This window comes from Trichomycterus rosablanca, chromosome 20 (assembly GCF_030014385.1).
Source record: "Trichomycterus rosablanca isolate fTriRos1 chromosome 20, fTriRos1.hap1, whole genome shotgun sequence".
NCBI classification, from domain to species: domain Eukaryota; kingdom Metazoa; phylum Chordata; class Actinopteri; order Siluriformes; family Trichomycteridae; genus Trichomycterus; species Trichomycterus rosablanca.
This window is the reverse complement of record NC_086007.1, coordinates 1,380,605-1,405,456: the sequence shown is the minus strand read 5'-3', so window position 1 is coordinate 1,405,456 and position 24,852 is coordinate 1,380,605. Positions and strand designations below refer to the sequence as shown.

At 46.6% G+C, this 24,852-nt stretch overlaps 1 protein-coding gene across 1 annotated transcript in view; it reads right to left on the bottom strand.

Moving 5' to 3' along the window:
• LOC134334116 (telomerase protein component 1-like) overlaps positions 1 to 24,852 on the bottom strand; it is a 44,718-nt gene extending 19,866 nt beyond the window's left edge. The window contains exons 1-33 of the mRNA XM_063016301.1: positions 24,775 to 24,852; positions 22,632 to 23,113; positions 20,878 to 21,051; positions 19,584 to 19,733; positions 19,327 to 19,491; positions 18,443 to 18,577; positions 17,032 to 17,103; positions 16,222 to 16,343; positions 15,884 to 16,041; positions 15,153 to 15,262; positions 14,737 to 14,815; positions 14,222 to 14,414; positions 13,736 to 13,952; positions 12,426 to 12,578; positions 11,616 to 11,687; positions 11,234 to 11,355; positions 10,790 to 10,858; positions 9,668 to 9,814; positions 9,268 to 9,559; positions 8,483 to 8,604; positions 8,244 to 8,357; positions 6,691 to 6,808; positions 6,242 to 6,430; positions 5,824 to 6,011; positions 4,663 to 4,804; positions 4,088 to 4,267; positions 3,886 to 3,978; positions 3,621 to 3,753; positions 3,187 to 3,346; positions 2,911 to 3,044; positions 671 to 759; positions 476 to 590; positions 178 to 385 (exon numbers count right to left, since the gene is read on the bottom strand). Of these exons, the coding sequence (XP_062872371.1) occupies positions 178 to 385; positions 476 to 590; positions 671 to 759; positions 2,911 to 3,044; positions 3,187 to 3,346; positions 3,621 to 3,753; positions 3,886 to 3,978; positions 4,088 to 4,267; positions 4,663 to 4,804; positions 5,824 to 6,011; positions 6,242 to 6,430; positions 6,691 to 6,808; positions 8,244 to 8,357; positions 8,483 to 8,604; positions 9,268 to 9,559; positions 9,668 to 9,814; positions 10,790 to 10,858; positions 11,234 to 11,355; positions 11,616 to 11,687; positions 12,426 to 12,578; positions 13,736 to 13,952; positions 14,222 to 14,414; positions 14,737 to 14,815; positions 15,153 to 15,262; positions 15,884 to 16,041; positions 16,222 to 16,343; positions 17,032 to 17,103; positions 18,443 to 18,577; positions 19,327 to 19,491; positions 19,584 to 19,733; positions 20,878 to 21,051; positions 22,632 to 23,060 (4,844 nt within the window). The 5' untranslated portion in view covers positions 23,061 to 23,113; positions 24,775 to 24,852. The remainder of the gene's footprint in view (positions 1 to 177; positions 386 to 475; positions 591 to 670; positions 760 to 2,910; positions 3,045 to 3,186; positions 3,347 to 3,620; positions 3,754 to 3,885; positions 3,979 to 4,087; positions 4,268 to 4,662; positions 4,805 to 5,823; positions 6,012 to 6,241; positions 6,431 to 6,690; positions 6,809 to 8,243; positions 8,358 to 8,482; positions 8,605 to 9,267; positions 9,560 to 9,667; positions 9,815 to 10,789; positions 10,859 to 11,233; positions 11,356 to 11,615; positions 11,688 to 12,425; positions 12,579 to 13,735; positions 13,953 to 14,221; positions 14,415 to 14,736; positions 14,816 to 15,152; positions 15,263 to 15,883; positions 16,042 to 16,221; positions 16,344 to 17,031; positions 17,104 to 18,442; positions 18,578 to 19,326; positions 19,492 to 19,583; positions 19,734 to 20,877; positions 21,052 to 22,631; positions 23,114 to 24,774) is intronic.

The window sequence follows — 24,852 nt, the reverse complement described above, 5'->3', positions numbered from 1 at the left end:
TATATTTTTCTATGCTATGCTACACTATACCTTCCTATGCTATGCTACACTATGCTATACTACTGTACAATATAATAAGCTATGCTAGCCAATGCTATGCTCTATGCTTTGCTACGCTATAATAAACAATGCTGCATTAAGCTATGCTAACACTGCGGATGTTAGCTGTGGTCGTACCCGCTCTCCTCCGGCGGTTTCTCCGTGTTGTTGATCCACCTGACGACGGCGGCGTTTCCCTCCTCCACCGCGTTCTGAGCCCAGACGTGAGCGGCCGAGTCGCGCGGTTCGTTTAAGGCCTGCTGTACAAACAGAGCCGGCCAATGAGAGAGCAGCGGGGCGTGGCGCTTCAGAAACGCTCGGCGGTCCTTCAGCTCGCTCGACTCACCTGTGCAGAATAAAACAGTGGCTTGAGATTTAAGGGCCTCGCTGGGGGGCCCGACAGAAGCACGTCATACAAACCAGAACCCGGTCGTACAGAAGTGAACGTAGTACTCCAGGAGGCGGGGCAGGAAGCCGTGGTGCACGTTAGCGTACAGGAAGTAGAAACTGGACAGCAGGTCGTCGACGGTCGGCCACTGAGCTCCTTTCATCTGAGGATAAAAACACAGACGTGAGCTGGACGCTTCAGGACGAGGTTAAAGGTCAGACATCACCGGGGAGACGGACTGACCAGGTGATCCGGGAGCTGGAGGAGCGCGGAGGCGTCGCAGTGGAGGAACGTGCCCCGCCCGAGAGGGTCCGACCGCACCCACAGATGAGCTGCAACAACAAACAATACAGGAACGTCTCAGACTCGGCCGAGGGTCACGTACACAAGCACTTCCACAATAAGTTGGGACGGGGGCGAGTTTACTTTTAATCATATCCACAGTTTTGGGAAACACTCAGACAGGTGTGGGCTGCAGGCAGGCCGGTGTAGAGCCTGCGCGCTCTTTTGTGAGATGTGCTGAACGTTGTCTGGACTTGGCTCGCCACATTTCTGCTGACGGCATTTCTGGACGTTGTTGATACACGTCGGGTTTAAACGCCTCGTCGCCTGAGGGATGAAAAATCTTTGAACCTGCCCTCTAAGTGAGGGGTTGGACTGACCCCGTCCTAACTTTTTTGGAATGTGTTGCAGGGATCAAATTAGGAATTCGCTATGCTACACTACACTATACCTTGCTATGCTATGCTACACTATACAGTGCTACACTACACTATGCTATGCTAACACTGATCGGTTCCGCTCCTGAAGGTGTGGGTGGATGTTACAACAATCTCCTGGTTTTCATCTGCATTTTAGCTGCCGTCCCAACTTTCCTGAAATGGCCTCCATACACACGGGAACACAGAGAACACACACGGGAACACAGAAAACACAGGAACACAGAGAACATGGGAACACAGATCACACACAGGAACACAGAGAACACAGGAACACAGAACACAGAGAACACACACGGGAACACAGAGAACATGGGAACACAGATCACACACAGGAACACAGAGAACACAGAACACAGAAAACACACACGGGAACACAGAGAACATGGGAACACAGAGATCACACACAGGAACACAGGAACACAGAAACACAGAAACAAAGAGAACACACACGGGAACACAGAGAACACGGGAAAACAGAGATCACACACAGGAACACAGAAACACAGAGAACACACACGGGAACACAGAGAACATGGGAACACAGAGATCACACACAGGAACACAAAGAACACAGGAACACAGAACACAGAGAACACAGAGAACACGGGAACACAGAGAACACACACGGGAACACCGAGAACACGGGAACACAGAGAACACACACGGGAACACAGAGAACACGGAAACACAGAGAACACAGAGAACACAAAGAACACAGAGAACAGGAACACAGAGAACACGGGAACACAAAACACAGAGAGCACAGGAACACAGAGAACACAGAGAGCACGGGAACACAGAGAACACAGAGAGCACGGGAACACAGAACACAGAGAGAACGAGGACACAGAGAACACAGGAACACAGAGAACACAGAGAACACAGGAACACAGAGAACACAGAGAGCACGGGAACACAGAGAGCACGGGAACACAGAGAACAGGGGAACACAGAGAACACAGAGAACACGGGAACACAGAGAGCACGGGAACACAGAGAACACGGGAACACAGAGAACACAGAGAACACGGGAACACAGAGAACACAGGAACACAGAACACAGAAAACACACACGGGAACACAGAGATCACACACAGGAACACAGGAACACAGAAACACAGAAACAAAGAGAACACACACGGGAACACAGAGAACACGGGAAAACAGAGATCACACACAGGAACACAGAAACACAGAGAACACACACGGGAACACAGAGAACATGGGAACACAGAGATCACACACAGGAACACAAAGAACACAGGAACACAGAACACAGGAACACAGAGAACACAGAGAACACGGGAACACAGAGAACACACACGGGAACACAGAGAACACGGGAACACAGAGAACACACACGGGAACACAGAGAACACGGAAACACAGAGAACACAGAGAACACAAAGAACACAGAGAACAGGAACACAGAGAACACGGGAACACAAAACACAGAGAGCACAGGAACACAGAGAACACAGAGAGCACGGGAACACAGAGAACACAGAGAGCACGGGAACACAGAACACAGAGAGAACGAGGACACAGAGAACACAGGAACACAGAGAACACAGAGAACACAGGAACACAGAGAACACAGAGAGCACGGGAACACAGAGAGCACGGGAACACAGAGAACAGGGGAACACAGAGAACACAGAGAGCACGGGAACACAGAGGGCACAGGAACACAGAGAACACAGAGAGCACGGGAACACAGAGAACACGGGAACACAGAGAACACGGGAACACGTGACGTACCTGCCAGGATGACGTGAGCTCGCCTCCTCTTCTCCATCGTCGGGCAGTAAAGACGCTCGAAGGCCGACCGGACGTCTGGATGTTTGAGGATCAGAGGATCGTCCGGCTCCCGGCTGAGCGCTGAGCCCATCAGACTGAAACAGGACAGGGAGAGCAGGGACCACGGTCAGGCTCAAACGTCTGGAGTTTTAATTAGTTCATTTAATTATACACTAAATGTTATAGATTTATAAAATAAATTACAGTACAGGTTAGTTAGACGATTAGATCTGTTACCTGCGCAGACTCCGGGCCAGCCGGGAGAAGGTGGCCATGGGCACCCGGGTTTTTGGGTTCCGGGCCAGATGAAGCACCTTGTGCCAGGCGAGGGGGGCGTGAGTGGAGCTCAGGTCGGTGCACAGGTTCAGCAGGGCGTAAAGATCCTGCTCCCTCACACCTGTGGGTACAAGATACAGCTCAGACCTCAGAGTCTATGCTATGCTACACAATGCTATGCTATGATACACTATGCTATGCTATTCTACACTACGCTACACAATGCTATGCTATACTACACCATGTTATTCTACACTATATTATGCTACACTATATTATGGTACCTATGCTATGCTACACAATGCTATGCACCTTAAAGCTCTCTGTCGTGCCCGTGTGGGAGTCGGTTATGTCTAAACTGTGGATAAAGTAAAGGAAAGAAGGACGGGTCGTACCGGTGGTGCTGACGGTGAGAGCGGCCAGTGCCCAGTCCAGTCCTGCACCTCCGTACTGGTCCTGCAGCCTGGTCAACCCGAACTGCACCAGATCACTCAGGGTCACCGGGAGATTTTGCAGGTTCTCCTTCATCTGCACAACAACACACCATCAGAGTCGGGATTAAAAATACTGTGTGTGCCTGACTCACAGCAGGAAGCAAGAAGGAAGCGGGGTTTGATTCCCACCGCGACCCTGACCAGGATAAAACAGACTGAGTGTGACCTTCTCGAAGGAGGCGTAGTTCCTGAGCTCCTCACAGGCCAGTCGGAGGTACAGTGGACTCGCCGCTCCTTTCTTCATCAGCAGAGTCTGGAGCTGCAAACATAAACACACGAGGAGCTTCAGTCTCGCCGCTTCAGTCTCGCCGCTGACCGCCCGCGTGGTCATTTTATTCATGTCTAAAGTGTGGTAGGATGAAACTGACCTGGTTGTTGAAGGCGGAGTCGCTCAGTTTCTTCCCGTAGGTGCTCAGCTCCTTCTGAACGATCTCTCTCCGGTCGGGCAGAGGTAACACACCTACCGGGAGCGCTACACAGTTCTTCTTCTTGCTCAGGGCCGCCCGGAGGGATGAATCTGAGGCGACGCTCAGCACCAGACACACGCCCTGATGACATCAGCAACATAAACGTTCTTACGTTTCTAACATCTCTGGAACCGCACCATAATATGGGACGTCACTCGTCCATGAGAAGTCTACACTGTAATCCTAGAAAACACCACTCCCATCATGATAGTAATGTTCTATCGTCCTGATCAGGTGATCAGCAGAACGGCTTCTACACTGTAACAGAGCTACTGGAACCTCTCATGTTTAAGATCTAGCATTCAGAGCAGTGCTGTTCTCTTGGTGAACCGTACATGCTGACCCGTTTTAACATGCTGATTCAGTTTTAACACCGTTCGTTTTTGAAACAGGACGTCCGGCAAGCTCACAGTCAGGCGTCCAGATACTTTTGGCCCTGGAGTCGTGCTGCACCTACACTCGTCTGTGTGTCTCACCTTGGGAAGACGTTCTGGGATCCATTCAGAAACCGCTTGACCTCTGGGGTCGCGCACCAGATCGGCTCCGTCCACCAGCAGGGCCAGCGGTCGTCCTCTCTTCAGCTCGCGCAGCTGGCAGTGCCACTCTGACAGCAGCGCTCTGTGGGTACAAACGTACGAGAACTCCAGAGCCGGGCGCATTTCTCTCACACGCTGGTGTCAAAAAGTATTTACCCCCCCCTCGATTCCACTGTTATTGCTTAATCATCAGATTTATTCAACAAAAAAGACCAAATTACAAAAAGAGAAGCTGCTTATTATTTATTATTACAACATTTATTATTATGTTATGTATTACATTATTTATTAAGTTACTTATTATTGTATTATTTATTATTACATCATTTATTATTAAATTATTTATTATTAAGTTATTTATTACATTATTTATTAAGTAATTATGTTATTTATTATTATATTATTTATAATTACATCATTTATTATTAAGTTATTTATTATTACATTATTTATTATTATATTATTTATAATTACATCATTTATTATTAAGTTATTTATTATTACATTACTTATTATTAAATTATTTATTACATTATTTATTAAGTTATTTATTATTGTTATTTATTATTATATATTATTACATAATTTAATATTATATAATTTATTAAGTTATTTATTATTACATTATTTATAAATACATTATTTATTATTACATAATTATTACTACATAATTTATAATCAAATTATTTATTATTACATTATTTATAATTACATTATTTATTATTACAGAATTATTATTACATTATTTATTATTACATAATTATTATTCCATTATTTATTATTACATTATTTATAAATACATTATTTATTATTACATAATTATTATTACATAATTTATTATTAAGTTATTTATTATTACATTATTTATAATTACATTATTTATATTACATAATTATTATTACATAATTTATTATTACATAATTATTATTACATTATTTATTATTACATAATTATTATTACATTATTTATTATTACATTATTTATTATTACACCTGGCTGTTGGTTTACAGGTTCCTTAAATAAATAACATTTCATTGTAAACCACGACGAGCCGACACGCCCAGATCAGATTGAATAAGCATCTGTCCACACAGAACTCACCTGTACGGCGTGTCTGAGGGCGGCGCCTCCTCCTGCTCCCCCCTCCTCTTCAGCCATTGGACCAGGCAGCGCAGGAGCGTTTCCACAGCACAAGCCGATTGGCTAGGGGCCGTGGAGTAGGATATGACGTCACATACGGGTGCTGTTCTCATCTTGTCTGGAGTTTGTAGTGAGTGAGCGAGAGCAGCCTGAGGGAGAGAAGAAAAAGCTTTTATTTCACCGAGGGACAGTTTAGACTGCCAGGGGCCCCTCGCCCCCGAGCTGTGCCCAATCTGGATCTTAGTGGTGGTGGGACCACTTGATCCTCCCATGTGATCTATTCAGGGTAGAAAACTTGATCCCGGAGGTACCACTGGGACCAGGGGCCTGTAGCATGAATGAATGAATGAATAAATTATTATTAAATGTGATCAGTTACCATAAACGCCGTCTTGCCGAGTCCCGCCGCTCCGTCCACCAGCAGAACCCCTCCGTTCTTCTGGCACTCCTGAACTTTCTCTTTCGCCAGCGAGATGAGTTTGGCTCTGCCGTAGAAGTGGCGGCACTGAGCGTCCTGATGCGCCTCCTGCTCCTTGATCTCGGACGTCAGATCGGCCTCGTCCGATTCCTGAAAACCAACAAGATTCGATTCTGTGGGGTCGCCTCACAACAAGAAGGGCATGGGTTCGATTCCCCACGCTCTCCCCGTGTCCGTGTGGGTGTGTGTGAGTCCAAACATATGCAGTCGGGACAACTGGAGCCACCAGAAACCGTCCTGTCCAGGCTGTTTTCTACCTTTCGCCCCAGTGAATCAGACCGACACCCACCGTGACCCTGACCAGGATAGTCGGAGCTAAAACAGACAGTGGATGAGTGATTTATTCTGACCTCTGTAAAGATGCTCTGTAACGCGCTCCAGAGGTCGTCCAGCACCGCCTTGGCGAAATCCTCCAGTCCTCTGAGGTAGGCTCTTCCGTCCACCACTCCACCCCACTCACACGGGTAACTGCACAGAAAAGCATCATGGGAAAATGATTAGGATCAAATTTTAACTCTTATTTTAATCTTATTGCAGGCTTAATTACGACAAACACCCTTTTCTTTCTGTCTAAAATCCTTTTGTGATGGTCGCCTGCACAGACGGGTCAGCAGTCTCCAATGCCCTCGGTCTGTAGCATCATTGAGGAACCCATTCGACCGTCCCCTCCACCCTCAGACACAGCCTGTATGGTGTGTGTATGGATGCCTTTGCCATGGAAGGTCAATAGCAGTAACTCAAGAGCTTAGACTTGGCCAAAAATAAGTGGACACCCGACTATAAGCTTGTTGAACACCGTATTCTTAAAGAATTGGTAATGATATACACCGATCAGCCATAACATTAAAACCACCATAGAAGCACTTTGTAGTTCTACAATTACTGACTGTAGTCCATCTGTTTCTCTGCATGATTTGTTAGCTCATTTCACCCTCTTCTTCAATGGTCAGGACCACCACAGAGCAGGTATTATTTAGGTGGTGGATCATTCTCAGCACTGCAGTGACACTGACATGGTGGTGGTGTGTTAGTGTGTGTTGTGCTGGTATGAGTGGATCAGACACAGCAGCGCTGCTGGAGTTTTTAAACACCTCACTGTCACTGCTGGACTGAGAATAGTCCACCAACCAAAAACATCCAGCCAACAGCGCCCCGTGGGCAGCGTCCTGCAACCACTGATGAAGGTCTAGAAGATGACCGACTCAAACAGCAGCAATAGATGAGCGATCGTCTCTGACTTTACATCTACAAGGTGGACCGACTAGGTAGGAGTGTCTAATAGAGTGGACAGTGAGTGGACGTGATATTTAAAAACTCCAGCAGCGCTGCTGTGTCTGATCCACTCATACCAGCACAACACACACTAACACACCAGCACCATGTCAGTGTCACTGCAGTGCTGAGAATCATCCACCACCTAAATAATACCTGCTCTGTGGTGGTCCTGTGGGGGTCCTGACCATTGAAGAACAGCATGAAAGTGGGCTAACAAAGCATGTAGAGAAACAGATGGACTACAGTCAGTAATTGTAGAACTACAAAGTACTTCTATATGGTAAGTGGAGCTGATAACATGGACAGTGAGTGTAGAAACAAGGAGGTGGTTTTAATGCATAAAATTTTACACACTCGTGAGGTCGGGCACTGACGTTGGTTTGAAAGGTCTGACTCACAACCAACATTCCGATTCATCTCAAAGATGTTCGGTGAGTCTGAGGTCAGGACTCACAGACCTCGTCAAAGCATGACCTTATGGAACAGAACAGGCCCTTCCCCAAGCTGTTTCTACAAAGCTGTTATCAATTACGTTACACACTCACTAGCAGTGAGTATTCCTGACACACTGTGTGATCAGAAGTATGTGGACACTCCTCCTAACGTGCGTTTCTGATGCGGCTCTTACTTTTCCGTGACCTTGAACCCGTCGCTGCGGATCTGCGTCTTCAGATCCGACATCTTAGCCGCGGCTTCCTCGGATTCGGCCACGAAGTCTGACCTCCATTCCTCGGGCACCGAGCTGAACACAAGAGATAAATAAAGTGTTGTGTAATGCTTATCTGTTAACCGTCCAAGTTACTCAGGCTGTAACTAATCCCTCTAAGGTTATTAGGAGAGTCATGAACGATGGAGGTGAGGCTGTACCTGACCAGCTGAGGAGATCTGAAGTAGAAGAACATGCGACTCTGAGCAGAATCGGGAAACACCGCTTGGAACTGGCGGATCTCCATCTCTGTGACCGAGAGCCCGTCAGGAGCCGAGCTCAGCTGGAGAACCGAAACACAGCGGAAACCCGCGCTCATGAATCATTATAACAGAGCTGATACTTCTAATAACCCTGCATAAACACGTCATAAACCTGAAAACCCTGCACTGAGGGTGAGGGATCTATTAGATGTGGATCTGATGGTGCGTGTGAGGGTGAGGGATCTATTAGATGTGGATCTGATGGTGAATGTGAGGGTGAGGGATCTATTAGATGTGGATCTGATGGTGCGTGTGAAGGTGAGGGATCTATTAGATGTGGATCTGATGGTGCATGTGAGGGTGAGGGATCTATTAGATGTGGATCTGATGGTGCGTGTGAGGGATCTATTAGATGTGGATTTGATGGTGAATGTGAGGGTGAGGGATCTATTAGATGTGGATCTGATGGTGAATGTGAGGGTGAGGGATCTATTAGATGTGGATCTGATGGTGCGTGTGAGGGTGAGGGATCTATTAGATGTGGATCTGATGGTGAATGTGAGGGTGAGGGATCTATTAGATGTGGATCTGATGGTGCGTGTGAGGGTGAGGGATCTATTAGATGTGGATCTGATGGTGCGTGTGAGGGTGAGGGATCTATTAGATGTGGATCTGATGGTGCATGTGAGGGTAAGGGATCTATTAGATGTGGATCTGATGGAGGTCTGTAGGTCCGTCCTTACCCAGCCGTACTGAGGGAGCTCGGGCAGCGATGGTCGGGGCGGCACCACGCCGTATCTCTCTCCCAGAATCCCCAGCAGCAGCTGTGAGCGGCAGACCTCGCTCAGGCAGATCTCGGTGGCGCGGGCCGACTGTTCCTCTGTGACGCCCCAGCGCAGGTCCACTTCCTGTAGGTGGAGGCACAGCGTGGCGGCACGGCGGCGCAGCTCGGGGAAGACACTACGCAGCAGCACGTCCCGCTCGGCGTGCATGTCTCTGAACGTAGACGAGATGAAGACCCGCACGCCCTGCCACCTGAGAGCCGACAGAGGAACCGAACAGTGTAAACGCACCAACGCAACACTTACAGTACACCAACAAAAGTGTTGGGACACGACCAGCATTGCTGAAGTGCCGCGGTACCTTAGTTTGGGAACAGCTGGCAGTGGCAGAACATCTGCAGTCCTCTCTGGTTTTGCAGGAGCTCCTGCAGGAGGTGGAATGTTGTGCAGTTTGTCCATCCCCTCCACGTGATCCAAAAACCTGGAGGAACCTCGTTCTGATATGAACCTGCAACAACAGGGTAGTTTTGGTAAAATGAACAGGGTGGTTTTGGTAAAATGAACAGGGTGCTGGGTGGTGGTTTATGGCTGAGCAGTGGGTTAAGGTTGGGTGACTGGGTGGTGGGTTATAAATGAGTGACAGGGTGTTGAGTTAAGGTTGGGTAACAGGGTGTTGAGTTATAGTTAGGTTACAGGGTGTTGGGTTATAATTGAGTAACTGGTTAATGGGTTATGATTGGGTGACATGGTGGTGGATTATAGTTGGATGACATGCTTTTGGCTTATGATTAAGTAAGTGGGTGTTGGGTTATGATTGGGTGACATGGTGTTGGGTTACGGTTGAAAGAATGAGCAGTGGGCTAAGGTTGGGTGACTGGGTGTTGGGTTATAATTGAGTAACTGGTTAGTGGGTTATGATTGGGTGACGGTGGTGGGTATGGTTGGGTGACAGGGTGGTGGGCTAAGGTTGGGTGACAGGGTGTGGAGTTATAATTGGGTAACGGTGTTGGGTTATAGTTTGGTAACAGGGTGTTGGGTTATGGTTAAGTAACAGGTGTTGGGTTATAATTTAGTAACTGGTTAGTGGGTTATGATTGGGTGACAGTGTTGGGTTATAGTTGGGTAACAGGGTGTTGGGTTACGGTTGAATGAATGAGCAGCGGGCTTAGGTTGGGTGACTGGGTGTTGAGTTATAGTTTGGTAACAGAGTGTTAAGTTATGAATGAGTGTCAGGGTGTTGGGTTATAACTGAGTAACTGGTTAGTGGGTTATGATTGGGTAACTGGGTGATGGGTTATGGTTGAGTGACTGGGTGGTGGGTTATGGTTGAGGCTAAGGTTGGCTGCCTGGAACAACCTACTTTACAGTTAAGCATTTAGGCCTGTATTGTTCTCTTGGTGTAGGCTACTCAGACACATCGAGTCGGATCGTTTTACTGACGCTGAGATGATGAGGTTCAGCAGGAAGTGAGACGTGATCCTACCTGATCATCTGCTCGCTGAATCCGTACAGCGTCACGGTGTCGGATTTCTGACGCTCATTTGCAAAGTTACTGAAAAACACAGCAAACCAACAGGGTTCAGACACGCCCGGTAATGAGGTCAATCACTGACTTGTTTTACTATTTTATTTCTGCATTTTCTCCCTTTTCTCCCAATTTAGTCATAGCCAATTAGTCTTCCTCTGCTGTGTATGAGGAGGGTGTGTTCTCCTGAAACGTCCTCCCTCCGACACGTGAGCGCTCCACCGACCCCTTCTTATTCGCCTGTACTTCGGTGGATCGGCGCATGAGGTCGGTCTCGCGCATGGAGAGTCATGCGCTGATCTCCACGTTGCTCCACTTCTGTACAGGCACATAGAACTACTAACCAGGGTCCTTACACAGCGTTAAAGACCCCTGCCGGTGTGAGGAGGGTGTAGAACTTACTATCCTCTGATTAAGATGTTCACACATAACGGCTGACAGATCGACTCCTTCCTGAACCTCTCAACCTCCGCGCTTAAGACCAAGTCAACAGAATACTCGTCTATCATGATGATGTTATCCACCTGTACAGCACAGAACAGAACGAGAACGCGTCAACAGAACGAGAACGCGTCAACAAAACGAGAACGCGTCAACAGAAGGAAGAAGGAATAAAAGAACCAAAGAAAAGATGGAATGAAGAAGGAAGGAAGGTAGAAAGGAAAGAAAGATGGCCAGAAGGATGAATAGAGAGAAGGGCAGAGGAAGGAAGAAAAAAAGAAAAGTAGAAAAGACGGACTGATAGAAGGAAAGGAAAAAAAAATACAGAAAAAACATGAAGGACCTTTGCTTTATCCTCGAGCAGTTTGGAGAAGAAGTTACTGGGATGCGTCTTCTGAGTCGATTCAGAAAATTCCTGATAAAAGGAAAAAAACAGATCAGGAACAAAAATCTGTTAATCAAACACAGATACAACCGATCTGTTCTTATCTGTTCTTATTGTGTTCTTATTGTGTTCTTATTTAATCTGTTCTTATCTGTTCTTATTGTGTTCTTATTGTGTTCTTATTGTGTTCTTATTGTGTTCTTATTTAATCTGTTCTCATTTAATCTGTTCTTATTCTGTTCTTATCTGATCTGTTCAGTTCTGTTCTGTTTAGTTCTGATCTGTTGTGTTTAGTTCTGATCTGTTCTGTACGGTTCTGATCGGTTCTGTTATATTCTGATCTGTTGTGTTCGGTTCTGTTCTGATCTCTTCTGTTCTGTACAGTTCTGATCTGTTCTGTACAGTTCTGTTTAATTCTGATCTAATTCTGATCTGATTCTGTTCTGTTGTGTTCAGTTCTGTTTTGATCTGTTCTGATTTGTTCTGATTCTGTTCAGTTCTGTTTGATTATGATCTGTTCTGATTCTGTTCTGAATTTGTTTCGATTCTGTTCAGTTCAATTCTGATTCTGATCTGATTCTGATCTGTTCTGATCTGTTCTGATTCTGTACTCCAGCAGGATGGCGTGACCGTGACCGTGACTCTTTGATGCGACGCTGCAGTAGTTCTGATGTTCTTGTAGGAATTCGGACTGTAACTGTGGGTCATTGTAATAAACAATAACGGATCGGCGTGTAAAGCTGAATCAGATAAACCGGATCTTCTCACCGAGAGTTTCTCCATGGCGCTCCTCACGTTCTCCAGAAGGCTGTCAGACTGCAGTCTGAGCTCCTGAACCCCTTCCTGATCCGCCAGGAGGAATTGTGGGTGCTCGCAGCAGTGGCCGATCATCATGGCCAGCAGCAGCGCCGCCTCTTTGGGCTACGACACACACAGAGACGACATGCCGTTAAAATAAAAACACTTTTTGATGAAGCTCTGGATGAACGACCCTTCTGAACATGTGTTTCTGTTATCATTATGATGTTACCAAAGCTTCTTAGCTTTTTAGCATTGGCCTTGGTATTTTAATGTTTGGGTCTTGACTATTTGAAATCTTGGTCTGATCCTGAATGTGACAATTTAAAGTCAAAGTCATGTGTTGGTCTTGACCATTGGACGTCTTGATCTTGGATTGTTCTGGACAATTTGAAGTCTTGGGCTTGTCCATCTAAAGTCTTGGTCTTGACCGTTTGAAGTGGTCTTGGCAATCTGAAATCATAGTCTTTTGTTGATCTTGACTATTTGAAATCTTGTTCTTGGCCATTTTACATTTTGGTCTTGGCCTTTAAAGGCCTTGATCTTGATTGATCTGGACAACTGCAGTCTTGGTCTTATCTTGGTCTGGAAAATTTAAAGTTTTAGTCTTGTGTTGGTCTTGACCATTTAAAGTCTTGGTCTTGTCTTGATATTCACCATAAGAAATCTTGATCTTGTGTCTTGACAATTAGAAATCTTAGTCTGATCCATTTGAAGTTGGTCTTGGTCTTGAATTTATCTGGACAAATAAAGGTATTGGTCTTGTCTTAGTCTTAACTGTTTGAAATCTTAGTCTTGGATGGTCTTAAATATTTAAAGTCTTTTGGTCTTAACCTTTAAAAACATTGATCTTGATTGATCTGGACAATTGCAATGACCATTTAAAGTCTTGGTCTTGACCATAAACATGTTGTGGTCTAGGCTTGACAATTTAAAGTCTTAGTCTTGGTCTTGCATTGGTCTTAACCATTAAAAGTCTTACTGGACTAAACTGAACAATTACAAGACTTGGTCTTGCTCTGGTGTTGACCGTTAGACGTTTTGGTCTTCTCCTAAACACGACAATTTAAAGTCATGACCTTGTGTTGGTCTTAACCATTAGAAGGTCTTGGATTGAGCTGGACAATTAAAGCTGTTGGTCTTGTTTTGGTCTTAGCAGTTTAAAGTTGTGGTCTAGACTGTGTTATTTAAAGTTTTAGTCTTGACCATCTGAAGTCTTGGTCTTGCATTGGTCAGTGTTGCCAATGCAGGACGGGCAGTGTGATGTACTGTTTACTGACCGAGGCAGTGAGACTGGTGTTCGCCGGGTCAGTTGTGGGGTCAGGAGGGAGGCAGAAATCAGCTCCCGTCCATTCTTCATGGATCCGCCAGTGGTCGAGGAAGATGATGAGCGTGGATCCTGACAGCGGAGGGACGTTGTACCTGCAGGAGATCTGCACGGCTTCCTCCAGAGCCTGAGCGTATCGCTGCAGGAGCTCCGCGCTGTAGCGCCTCTGACTGAAACACACACAGACGAACGGAGCATCACTGAGGACGCTCCTGGACCTGGACACAAAGCTCCACCCAACATCTCCTCACCATCAGACCATCAGAACTCACAACCGCTGAACATCACAACCAAAACCATGTAGAACTGGTTCCTATTTGCTGCCATACCAGCCTCCACCTGGGCCACCCGCGTGCCCTTGAATACTAAGTGTATTTCTAACCGCGGCTGATCACTGACCACGCCCGGCCTGGCCAGACTACAGGTTGAGGATACAGACCTGGCCTTCTCCTGGTATTTACGCTTCATGTCGTAAACGCGTCGGACGAAGGGCACACTGAGCGTAGAGCGAAGCTTCTTCCGACTCGCCTGCGTCCAATCAGAATTGTGATATTTACGGCTCTTTGGCATCTTCTTTAAGATCCCACGCAGGATTTCCTTACTGCTGACTGAAGGCTTTACTGGGCCGCCGACTAGAAAGAAACAGAACAGACGGGTCGAGGACGTCAGAATTAAATAATAAATAAAATTAACATTATGTTAATTATATTAACATGCGGAACGTCAGCTTTTATTAGATAGATAGATAGATAGATAGATAGATAGATAGATAGATAGATAGATAGATAGATAGATAGATAGATAGATAGATAGATACTTTATTGATCCCGAAGGAAATTAGAGATTTATTTACAGCTACGTAAGGGCGCAGTTGCTGTATAACTCTGCAATGGGCATGGAATACAGTATCATGCCCACCTGCCATGCCAATAATGGCCGTGTTGTTGTTCTTACCGAACTTCTTGAGCTCCATAATGACTTTATAAGCCGACAGGAAGCGGAACGGGAACTGCCTGCTCTGGATCACAGCCGACTGTAAGAACAACACACACCTCGGTTAAGCAGTTCTGGGTCCGAGGGGTTGGTGAAACATATAATTAGAACGCAGTGCTGGAGCGTCTGGGTGTTGAAGACTGTGGCAAGTGGGCAAATATTCCCACAGGAACATTACAAAATCTAGATAAAAACAATCCTGGAAGAGCAAAGACTGTTAAAGTTGCAAATTTTAAAATAGAGCGAAGGGGAAGCACCATATTAATGTCTAGGGTTTTGTCTCCACATACTTTTGAGCATACAGATGTATGGTGGGTAGAGAGGCTATAGATGGATAAGGGGAGTAAATTTAGAAGTGGGTGGAGTTTGAGCGTTACCTTGGAGCAGAGTCGTTTGAGAATCTTGTCGTGGTGTTTGGCGCTGATGCCCTGCGTGATCATGTTCCTCAGGTTTCTCAGCATGGCCATGAAGGGCAGAGCGTTATTATCTAGAACCACAGTGCAGGGTTATTGGAACACAGCCGGTGACTCACTGACTACATATTTAAGAAAAAAATATATAGTGATCCTATAAAGGGGTACAGAGGAGGTAAGGGGGTATAGAGGGGTTCAGAGTGGAACAGAGGGGTATAGAGGAGTACAGACTGACACAGAGGGGTACAGAGTGGAACAGAGTGACACAGGGGGGTACAGAGGGGGGTACAGAGAGGTACATAAAGGTACAGAGTGACACGGGGGGGTACAGAGGGGGGTACAGAGAGCTACATAGGGGTACAGAGTGACACCGGGTGGTTACAAAGGGGGTAAATAGACGTACATAGTGGAACAGAGTGACACGGGGGTACAAATGGGGTACAAAGAGGTACATAGTGGTACAGAGTGACAATGGGGGGGTACAAAGAGGTACATAGGGGTACAGAGTGACACAGGGGGGTAAAAAAGGGGGTACAGAGACGTACATAGTGGAACAGAGTGACACAGGGGGTTACAGAGGGGGTACAGAGAGGTACATAGTGGAACAGAGTGACACAGGGGGGTACAGAGAGGTACATAGGGGTACAGAGTGACAAAGGGGGGTACAGAGAGGTACGACGAGACTCTCCCAGTACCGATGAGTTTCTCCCAGGTAGCCGCCGTGTTCCCCTCCTGACTCAGTCGGGTTTCCCAGGTCTCGGGCTGCTTCAGTCTCATCCTCTGATTGGCTCTCTCACTCTCCCACACCCCACTGAGCCCACTGCGCCAAAACGCCCTGGCATCCGCCGGGTACCTGCACACACACACACACACACACACACACACACACACACCTATAATAAATACATGGATAATACACAGTGTCCACAGTGATTAATACGCCGCTCATGACAATAAAGCCTCTCTTGAAGTGTTGTGATCTGATGCGTTAGGTGTGTTTGCGTGGCGTTCCACACAGTATAGAATGACCAACCTCTTTCCCAGAATGCTCATGACGAACTCGGCCGGCTGCTTGATGTGGAGGCGCTTTATAAATTTCTTCATGTTAAACTCGCTCTGCTGTTTGTCCACCGCCGAGCGCTGCTGCGTCTGAAGCTACAACCGTCACACACAGAGAGACACAGGTCAGGGAGTGTAGATTCAGATATAAATGGCACTTAATTGATGCTGTGGTAATTAGGAGGAGGAACAAGAGCGAAGCGATTAGAGTATATTTAAGTTAAGGTGTTTCGAATCGTTCCACAATGAGCAGGTGAATCATGATCGGGTATGAACAGACAGGCAGTGATGGGTCGTGGCTCACTACTGTGTTCCAAACTTCAGAAACACTTCCCAACACAAGCTTGCAAATGATTAAGTCTTTTGCCATCTACCGTACCTAATATTGTGAAAAGATTAATCAAATCCGGGGAAATCTTGCCGGAAACCACTACTGAAGATAAGTGACCTTCAAGACTTTAGCATTGCATGAGAATAAATATCGCTTCAGAAAACCATTGTGATTTAACACAGTCCACCGCTGCACTGAGAAATGAAACGTGGAACTCAGAAATGCTGCTGAGTTCTCTGAGTTCAAGCTCAGATGGTCAGATGAGTCCACGGTTCAGCTTGTTTTGGGAAAAACTGACAGTTTAGGGAAGGCCCCTTCCTGCTACAGCATGACTGTGACCATGACCTCAGCCCCACCAGAACATAATTTGTCATCGTTTGACTGAATAGGCACAAATTCCCACAGACACGCTTCAAAGTCCTGTGAGTAGCTGAGATGAAGAGATGGACTTACGTATCTCTGAAGAGAAGGGACGTCGGTTTTAATCAGACATGCCCATTCCTCCCACCGCTTGTCCGAAACCTCCTGCACAGAAACATACACACACACACAGAGACATCAGGATGAGGTGCAGCTCTGATTCGCCTGGCTGGGTTTGTACCTGTATTATTTAACTATTTGTTAGGGGGATTGTTTTTGGCAAAAACCACAGCGCCTGCAGAACATAGCAGTAAAGAGTCCAGTATTTTCTCTGCATAGGCGTCTCTTCCGCCAATCAGGGTCCTAACACAGCGTATGAAGACCCACCCATCCACACATAGTCCGGCCCCCCCCCACATAGTCAGTTGCAGGCACTGCCAATTATGCCCGCTAGATTATATATACTGTACATTCCTCTATTATGTTCATAGCACCTTAATCTCTATCACCTTAATCTGCATAGCACCTTAATCTTAATCTGCACCTTAATCTGTATATTATGTCTTTAGCTATATATCTTGTTTATAGTACATTCAATAATATATTCACCTGTATATCCTGTTCATACCACTGCCCATATCCTGTATACAATGTACATATATCATAGATATGCACTTGCTGCTTATTGCACTTCTGGTTAGATGCTAAACTGCATTTCGTTGCCTTGTACTTGTACATGTATAATGACAATAAAGTTGAATCTAATCTAATCTAATCTAATCTAGATGGCGCCCAGCCGACTGGAGGCAACCCGAGTTTCTGGGCACCTAGACTTTTCTTTTTTTTAAGCATTTTTTCAGGTACATCGTCCCAATTTAGACACTTTTAATTCCCCTGTGCACTCTGGTGACCCCTGCAGCTTGCACAATGCTGTCCTGGCATTCCTGTATCCCCTCCACGGACAGAGAAGTCGAGGTTTTAGCAGGAATGAACCGATTTTCCCGGCCGTGCTTTATATTTATATTTACATTTTATTTACATTCGCAGGATTTATCAGGCGTTTACATTTTCAGCATTTAGCAGACGCTTTTATCCAGAGCTGAACACGATGAGCAATTGAGGGTTAAGCGCCTTGTTCAGGGACCCAACAGTGGCAACTTGGTGGTGGCGGGGCTTGAACTGGCAACCTTCTGTTTACTAGTCCAGTACCTTAACCACTGAGCTCTCACTGGCCCAGGCGTTTGTGTTCACAGTGAATAATAACTGTGACTGAATACAATTCGTGCAATTGAGGGTTAAGTGATTTGTCTAGGGTAGCTTGGTGATGATGGGACTTAAACTGGCAACCTTCTGGTTACTAGTCCAGCACTTTAACCGCTGAGCCCCCCCCAGACCAGTGGCAGGACTGGGATCATGATGTGTCCAGACTTCACTCAATTTTTTTTTTAATTCTTTATTTAAGTGTGTGTGTGTGTGTGTGTGTGTGTGTTGCGTGTACCCCCACCTTGCGCTTCTTCTTCTTGTTGTGTTTGCAGCGGTGTTTGCGGGTGTTGTACTTGGCCAGCTGGTACTCGCTGAACTGCTGGAATTTATCCGTCAGCGCTTTCTTCAGACACGACGGGAGAGATTTACTGAAACACTGAGAGAGAGACACAGAGGACGTGACCACCACGCAACACCGACCAATCAGAGCCAAGAAGTATAAAGACACCCGTCCTGATCACTGAGTTCAGATGTTTCAGCCACATCATTCACTAACAGGTGCAAAAATCAACAATGTGACTAAAAATGACCTTTGAGGAAGGTCCTGTCCTGTTCCAACATGACTGGACTGATCGTACGCAAACCCACGTCCATAAATGCAGTACCTTTGGGATGAATTGGAACTTGGACTGGAACTGTGTCCCAGCCTTCATCGTCCAACATTGGGCACAAAGCAGCTTTGAAGTTCACAGGCATCCACGGCTGTGTTCCAATCCACATCACACCAAACTAATACATGACAAATTATTACACACCCATAAGTGTCTATATTTTTTATATACACTATACTGCCAAAAGTATTTGGACGCCTGACTACGAGCTCTATGTGACCTTTATAGGTAGAACAGCCGCTCTTCTGAGAAAGCTTCTCACTAGACTTTGACGTATGCCTGTGGGAATTTGTGCCCATTCAGTGAGAAGGCTGGGCACTGATGTTGATGTTCCGGTTCATCCCAGAGCTGTCGAGTGGGGCTGAGGTCAGGACATGCTTTGTGCACAGGGGCTCACTCATGCTGGAACAGGAAAGGACCTTCCCTAAACTGTTCCTGCTCAGTCGGAAGCATAATCATTCCCTTCATATAATTGATTTATTACACCTGTTAGCATTAACGAGTCCCGGCTCACCGTGCTGTAAATCCTCGTCACTTCCAGCCAATCGGACGGCAGCTGCACGGCGGCGCAGAAATACCTCCTCAGGTGAGGTTTGGAGTCGGGCAGGTGGGCAGCCAGGGCGAGCAGGAAGTTGGCGGTGATGCGGATGTTCAGTTCCTGTCTGGTGTAAACCGCCACCTGATGGAGAGATAACAAACAGAGCATCACAGAGCATCACGTTCCTGGATACAACACCAGGGGGCGCCACCCACGTCCACCGGCGGCCGTACCTTCAGCAGGAACTCGGGGTCGCTCGGGGTGATCCACGCGCCCATTTTCTCCAGGTGGTACCACAGAGAGTTGCTGCAGTTCCAGCCCAGCTGACCGGGCTGCAGGTTCTTCTGCACCAGGGAGCAGCAGACCATGTTCAGGAACTGGTACTGATCACACACACACACACACACACACACACACACACGCACACACGCACACGCACACACACACACACAAGAACTGAATTAGACTCCATGAAAATACTGCATTATTAATACACACATACAGTAATTATGCAAATGATTTATTTGTATTTTTATTTTTTATTTTTTAAATTATAAATATATATTTTTGTGATTTTTACTGCTACTATTTTCTCTCCTGCTGCTACTCCCTCTACTGGAGAGATTCCACACAAAATTTCATTGTACCGGTGTATAGTGACAAAGATTCTACTCTAAAAAAGGTGAGGTGTGGAAAGTGCAAACGAAAGACAAATTCCTGCATTTTAGGCCTGCAACACATCCCAAACAAATTGGTACAGTAAAGCATTTACCGCTGTGTGGCGTCACCGCTCCTTCTCACGACATGACGCGATGACGCGTTTCCGTTATTTTGTCCCGTTCTTCTTAAGGTGTGAAACAGTACGAGCTTCAAAACTACACACTTTTTATACTGGGGGCAGGTTATGACTGCAGGCAGGCCAGGCCAGCACCCATACTCTCTTCTTCTACAAAAATGACTTTGTAACGTGTGCAGCATTTAAATTTGCGCCGTCTTGTTAAAAAATGCATGGACGTTCCTGGAAAAGTCAATGACCTAAAGGTCTAAAACCACCAGTACTTCTAATTCTGCATTAATGCTTTACCTCAACGCGCCCCGTATCATTACAGAACCCTGACTTTTGGACTGATATCAGTGTGGATGGTCCATTTTGTCTCTGGTTCAACGCACATGGTGTCCAGTTCTAGTCCAAAGAAAGATCTGGAATACTGTTTTGGTGAGCACGCAATACACGTTTCCACTGTGTGATGGTCCATCCTAGATGCCCCCAAGCCCAGAGAACTGGACGCCGCTTCTGGACATGGTTAACATAAGGCTTCTTTTTTGCACAGTAAAGTTTTAAGTATCATTTCTGAATAGAACTGTTGCAGGTATCAAATGCGTTTCTAATTACAAACTACAATAAAGTGGATCAGTGGAAAAAAGATTCAAGAGAATTAACACATCACAGATGTCCCAACTCTTCTGGAAACAGGGTTTGTATATTGGATTATACCTTGTCGTTCTCACCGAGAGATCTGTATTTACCTTCGTCTCTTTTAGAATTTCCGCATGATCATCAGATCCGGTATCGACCGGCCTGAACTCTTCACTGAGATCCAGTTTCTGCTTCTCTCCGTCCTCGGTCAGTCCCAGGTCCAGCACCGGCATCTCAGCGGGCGGATCCACGTCCATCTCCGGCTGCTCCTCGTCATCAGAACCCTGGAATGCACAGGTACAAACGTGACACACCTACACCTCACGTGAGCAGAACTGTCCAGCTCTTCTTTTACACCAGCTAGCGGTGGATCCTTACAGAGAGTCACATTATACCCTGTGTTTTCCTGGCGAATCACCGCCTGACCTCCCCTTCCTCAGACATGGTCAACTGAGCCTGCTGCGAGCCCAGACAGGCCGGTAGCACCACTAAGACCTGAACTCGGAGGGCATCAGGGGGTTTAGGTTTGTGTATGACCAGTTTTTGGCAGAAGCTTTGCAACAGGACTGATAAACGGGGAAATTAAGATTCATCTACACACCTTCCGTGCTGGACAGAAGCTGGATGGAAGCTGAATGGGAGCTGGACGGGAGCTGTATGGGAGCTGGACAGGAGCTAGACGGGAGCTGGAGGGGAGCTAGACAGGAGTGGGACGGGAGCTGTACAGGAGCTGTACGGGAGCTAAATAAGAGCTGGATGAGAGCTGGACAGGAGCTGGACGGGAGTTGAATATGAGCTGGACGAGAGCTGGACAGGAGCTGGACAGGAGCTAGACGGGAGCTAGACAGGAGCTGGACGGGAGCTAGACGGGAGCTAGACAGGAGCTGGACAGGAGCTAGACGGGCGCTAGACAGGAGCTAGACAGGAGCTAGACGAGAGCTGGACAGGAGCTGGACAGGAGCTAGACGGGAGCTAGACAGGAGCTAGACGGGAGCTAGACAGGAGCTAGACAGGAGCTAGACGGGAGCTAGACGGGAACTAGACGGGAGCTGGATGGGAGCTGGACAGGAGCTGGACGGGAGCTGAGCACTGGTAAGATGACACCAGTGTCAGATTTGCATGAGCATTTGTGTGGGGTGTGTACATACACTATAGGGGCAAAAGCATTGGGACACCCTTTTCAATTTTGAATTGTGTGTTTCAGGCACAACAGCTGCTAATAAATGTGTAATAAATCAGTTATATACAGGAATGATATGCTTTTAACTTAGTACTCAGCAGCAACAGTTTAGGGAAGGCCCTTCCTGTCTTGTTCCAGCATGACTGGAACAAAACTTTTGGCCGTATTGCGTATGTCTAGGTACTGTATGTCTTGCTCTCTACAAGATTTTGGAGTGTGTCTATGAGAATTTGACCTCCACTCTTGACTGAGGAGGGCCGTGACAACACACCTCCTCTCTAACATGAGTGCAGTACCAACCGCTTCTTTTCACCTGCAAGACCTGGGTTCATACAAAGATACGTATCGCGCACGGAGAGTCAAACGCCGCTATAAGCTATACAGCGTAGGTCTAGGTATGTCTTGCTTTCCACAAGATTTTGGAGTGTGTCTAAGAGAATTTGTCCTTGTTGCTTTGTTCTGATACACCCCAAAGGTGTCCAGTGGGGTCAATGTCAGGGACCTGTTTATAAACATCTTTATAACTAGTGCACAGTGGTATGGGCCTTCCCTAAACTGCTGCTACAACATTAAAAGCACATTATATATTTGACAGAATTCATTTTACGCAGGCGTTTTGAAAGGCCGTGGCTTAAACACCTAAACTCCACATACTCTTAATCACATAGTTTTAAAAGCGAGCACCTCTTCACTCTCCCCTCCGCTGGACTGAAGCTCCTCGCTGGAGCACGAGTCCATTTCTTCCAGTTTCACATCTTTAGGTTCGGCGGTCAGACATCCATCAGAAGGGGGCGCTGTGATCCGAATCAGAGGGCTCAGAGGGTACGGAGAGCAGAGGGAGGGGACGAGCAGGGGTTTCCGTTTCAGCAGGGTGTTCTCGGTGCCGGTCAGAGCCGAGGACGGACGGAGCAGGTCGGACGAGGTGGACAGCAGGGGGCACGAGGACGAGGTGGAGGACAGGCTGGACGGGAGCAGCGCAGGACACGAGGAGGTCAGACTGGACCGGGGCTGAAGCAGGAACGACGAGGCCTCGGTCAGGATCCGGTTCTCCAGGGCGGGGCCGGTGCAGCTGGAGAAGCGTGGAGGCTCCGCGCTGGGTTTTGGGTCCTTCATTTCGGGAGAGGAGCATCCACCCTAATCCGGACGCCTCAGCTGAATCTGGAGATCTGAAGGAAAGAGGAGGAACGTTAAACGTGATCTGTTGTACCAGGGCGTGTCCTGTTGTTACAGAGAACTCAAGAATGAAGCTACGAGCTCAGCGACCTTTGGAGTTTGTTCTTCTGACTCAGACGCCGTTCATCTGAGTGATTGATCTGTGCAGCACAAATACCGTCCTAATCTTTATAAATTCTATTATAAACCCTCCCACACATCTGAAATAAATATGTGGGTGGATCTTTCGTATTGTCGGATTTATTGGCACAGTAACGCTGTTCTGCAGAACAGGTTGGTATGGCGAATCAATTCCAAATACTGCAGGGTGAAATTAGCACAAGTTTTCCCCCAGTTTTCCTCCTCAATCTAGTTGTATCCAATTCCCTGATCATATTTTATCTTTACTGCTGCACTCCTGACTGTGGAGAGCCATGACAACACACCGCGAGAGTCACGCACTGATCTCCATTACCCCCCGTCTCTGTGCAGCAGACATCAATCAGCCTGCAGTTATTCAACCCGACAGACGAGCCATTCATCGGCCGCCTGAGATTGGAACTCAAGCTCACGGGTTCAAGATGTGCTTCACGGCTGCGCCACCTAAGTGCCATTTTAGCACAAGTTCCTAAAGTAAAAATGCACCAGACACGACTGACATGTTTTTGGAGCAACTACCACATTCAAGCTCTCTAATCAGAAAGTGTTAAGATTTGTGTCTATTTTATTATTTTTATCTTGCGGCATTTCAATTTAGATATACCCAATTCACATGTGCACTCTGGTGACCTCTGCTGTCTGCATGACACCCTCACTGACCAATCCTAGCACACGGCTCCTCCAACACTTGTAGAACAATGGGATTGTGTGGGATGTATATGGATTAAAATAGCTGCATATCCGCATATACCAGTTTGTTTAGCTCTTGTACAGTGCCCACGAAGCAGAAAGGGTTTAGGGCCTCGCTCAGGGGCCCAACAGTGGCTGCATGACAAAGCCAGGAGTCAAAGCCACAACCTTCTGATTGACAGCCCAAAACTCTACACACTAGGCTACCACTATCCCGGGTCAACACTGCCCCAAGTGAACTAAACATTTGGGAAACCACTCACTCCATTAGTTACTGCATGTCAGGAGTTTGGCATGTTCTTCACGCTAAAAAACCGACTCCTGATGAGCAACAGCAGTGGACGAGAAGAAAAACTCAAACAGGACAAGGATGAAACTCAATCCTGCTTGTGTGCTCTGGTTTCCTCCCACTTTCTTTCTGCAAAAACATGCAGAAGGTGGATTGGTTGCCCTTAATTACCCCTAGGTGTGAGTTTGTAAGGGAGTATTTGGGACAGTAAACGAGATTGCCAGTAATGGGTTACACCCCGTCCAGGCTGGATTCCTGCCCTGCCCAAAGTGTGCCAGGGTGGCACCGGGGCAGCCGCGACCCTAACCAGGACAAAGCGATTAATTAAAACAAAAGAATGTAGACTTAATGGAGCCATACAGATCTTGTGCAGGTGGGTTTAGGGGTAAATTAAGAGAATTTAGGAGAATAATGTTGTTATAATGTGTTTATAGGAGCTAATAAGCGCTGAACATTTCTATACAAGCACAAACACAACCGAATAAGCAACCACAGTTCTATACAGTAAATACAGATGAAATAATCTATAAATCTTACCTTTAATAAGAAATAATAATGATAAATAAGAATGTAATCGATTCTTCTGAGTTCTGTATTTCAACACTTCCTTAAACT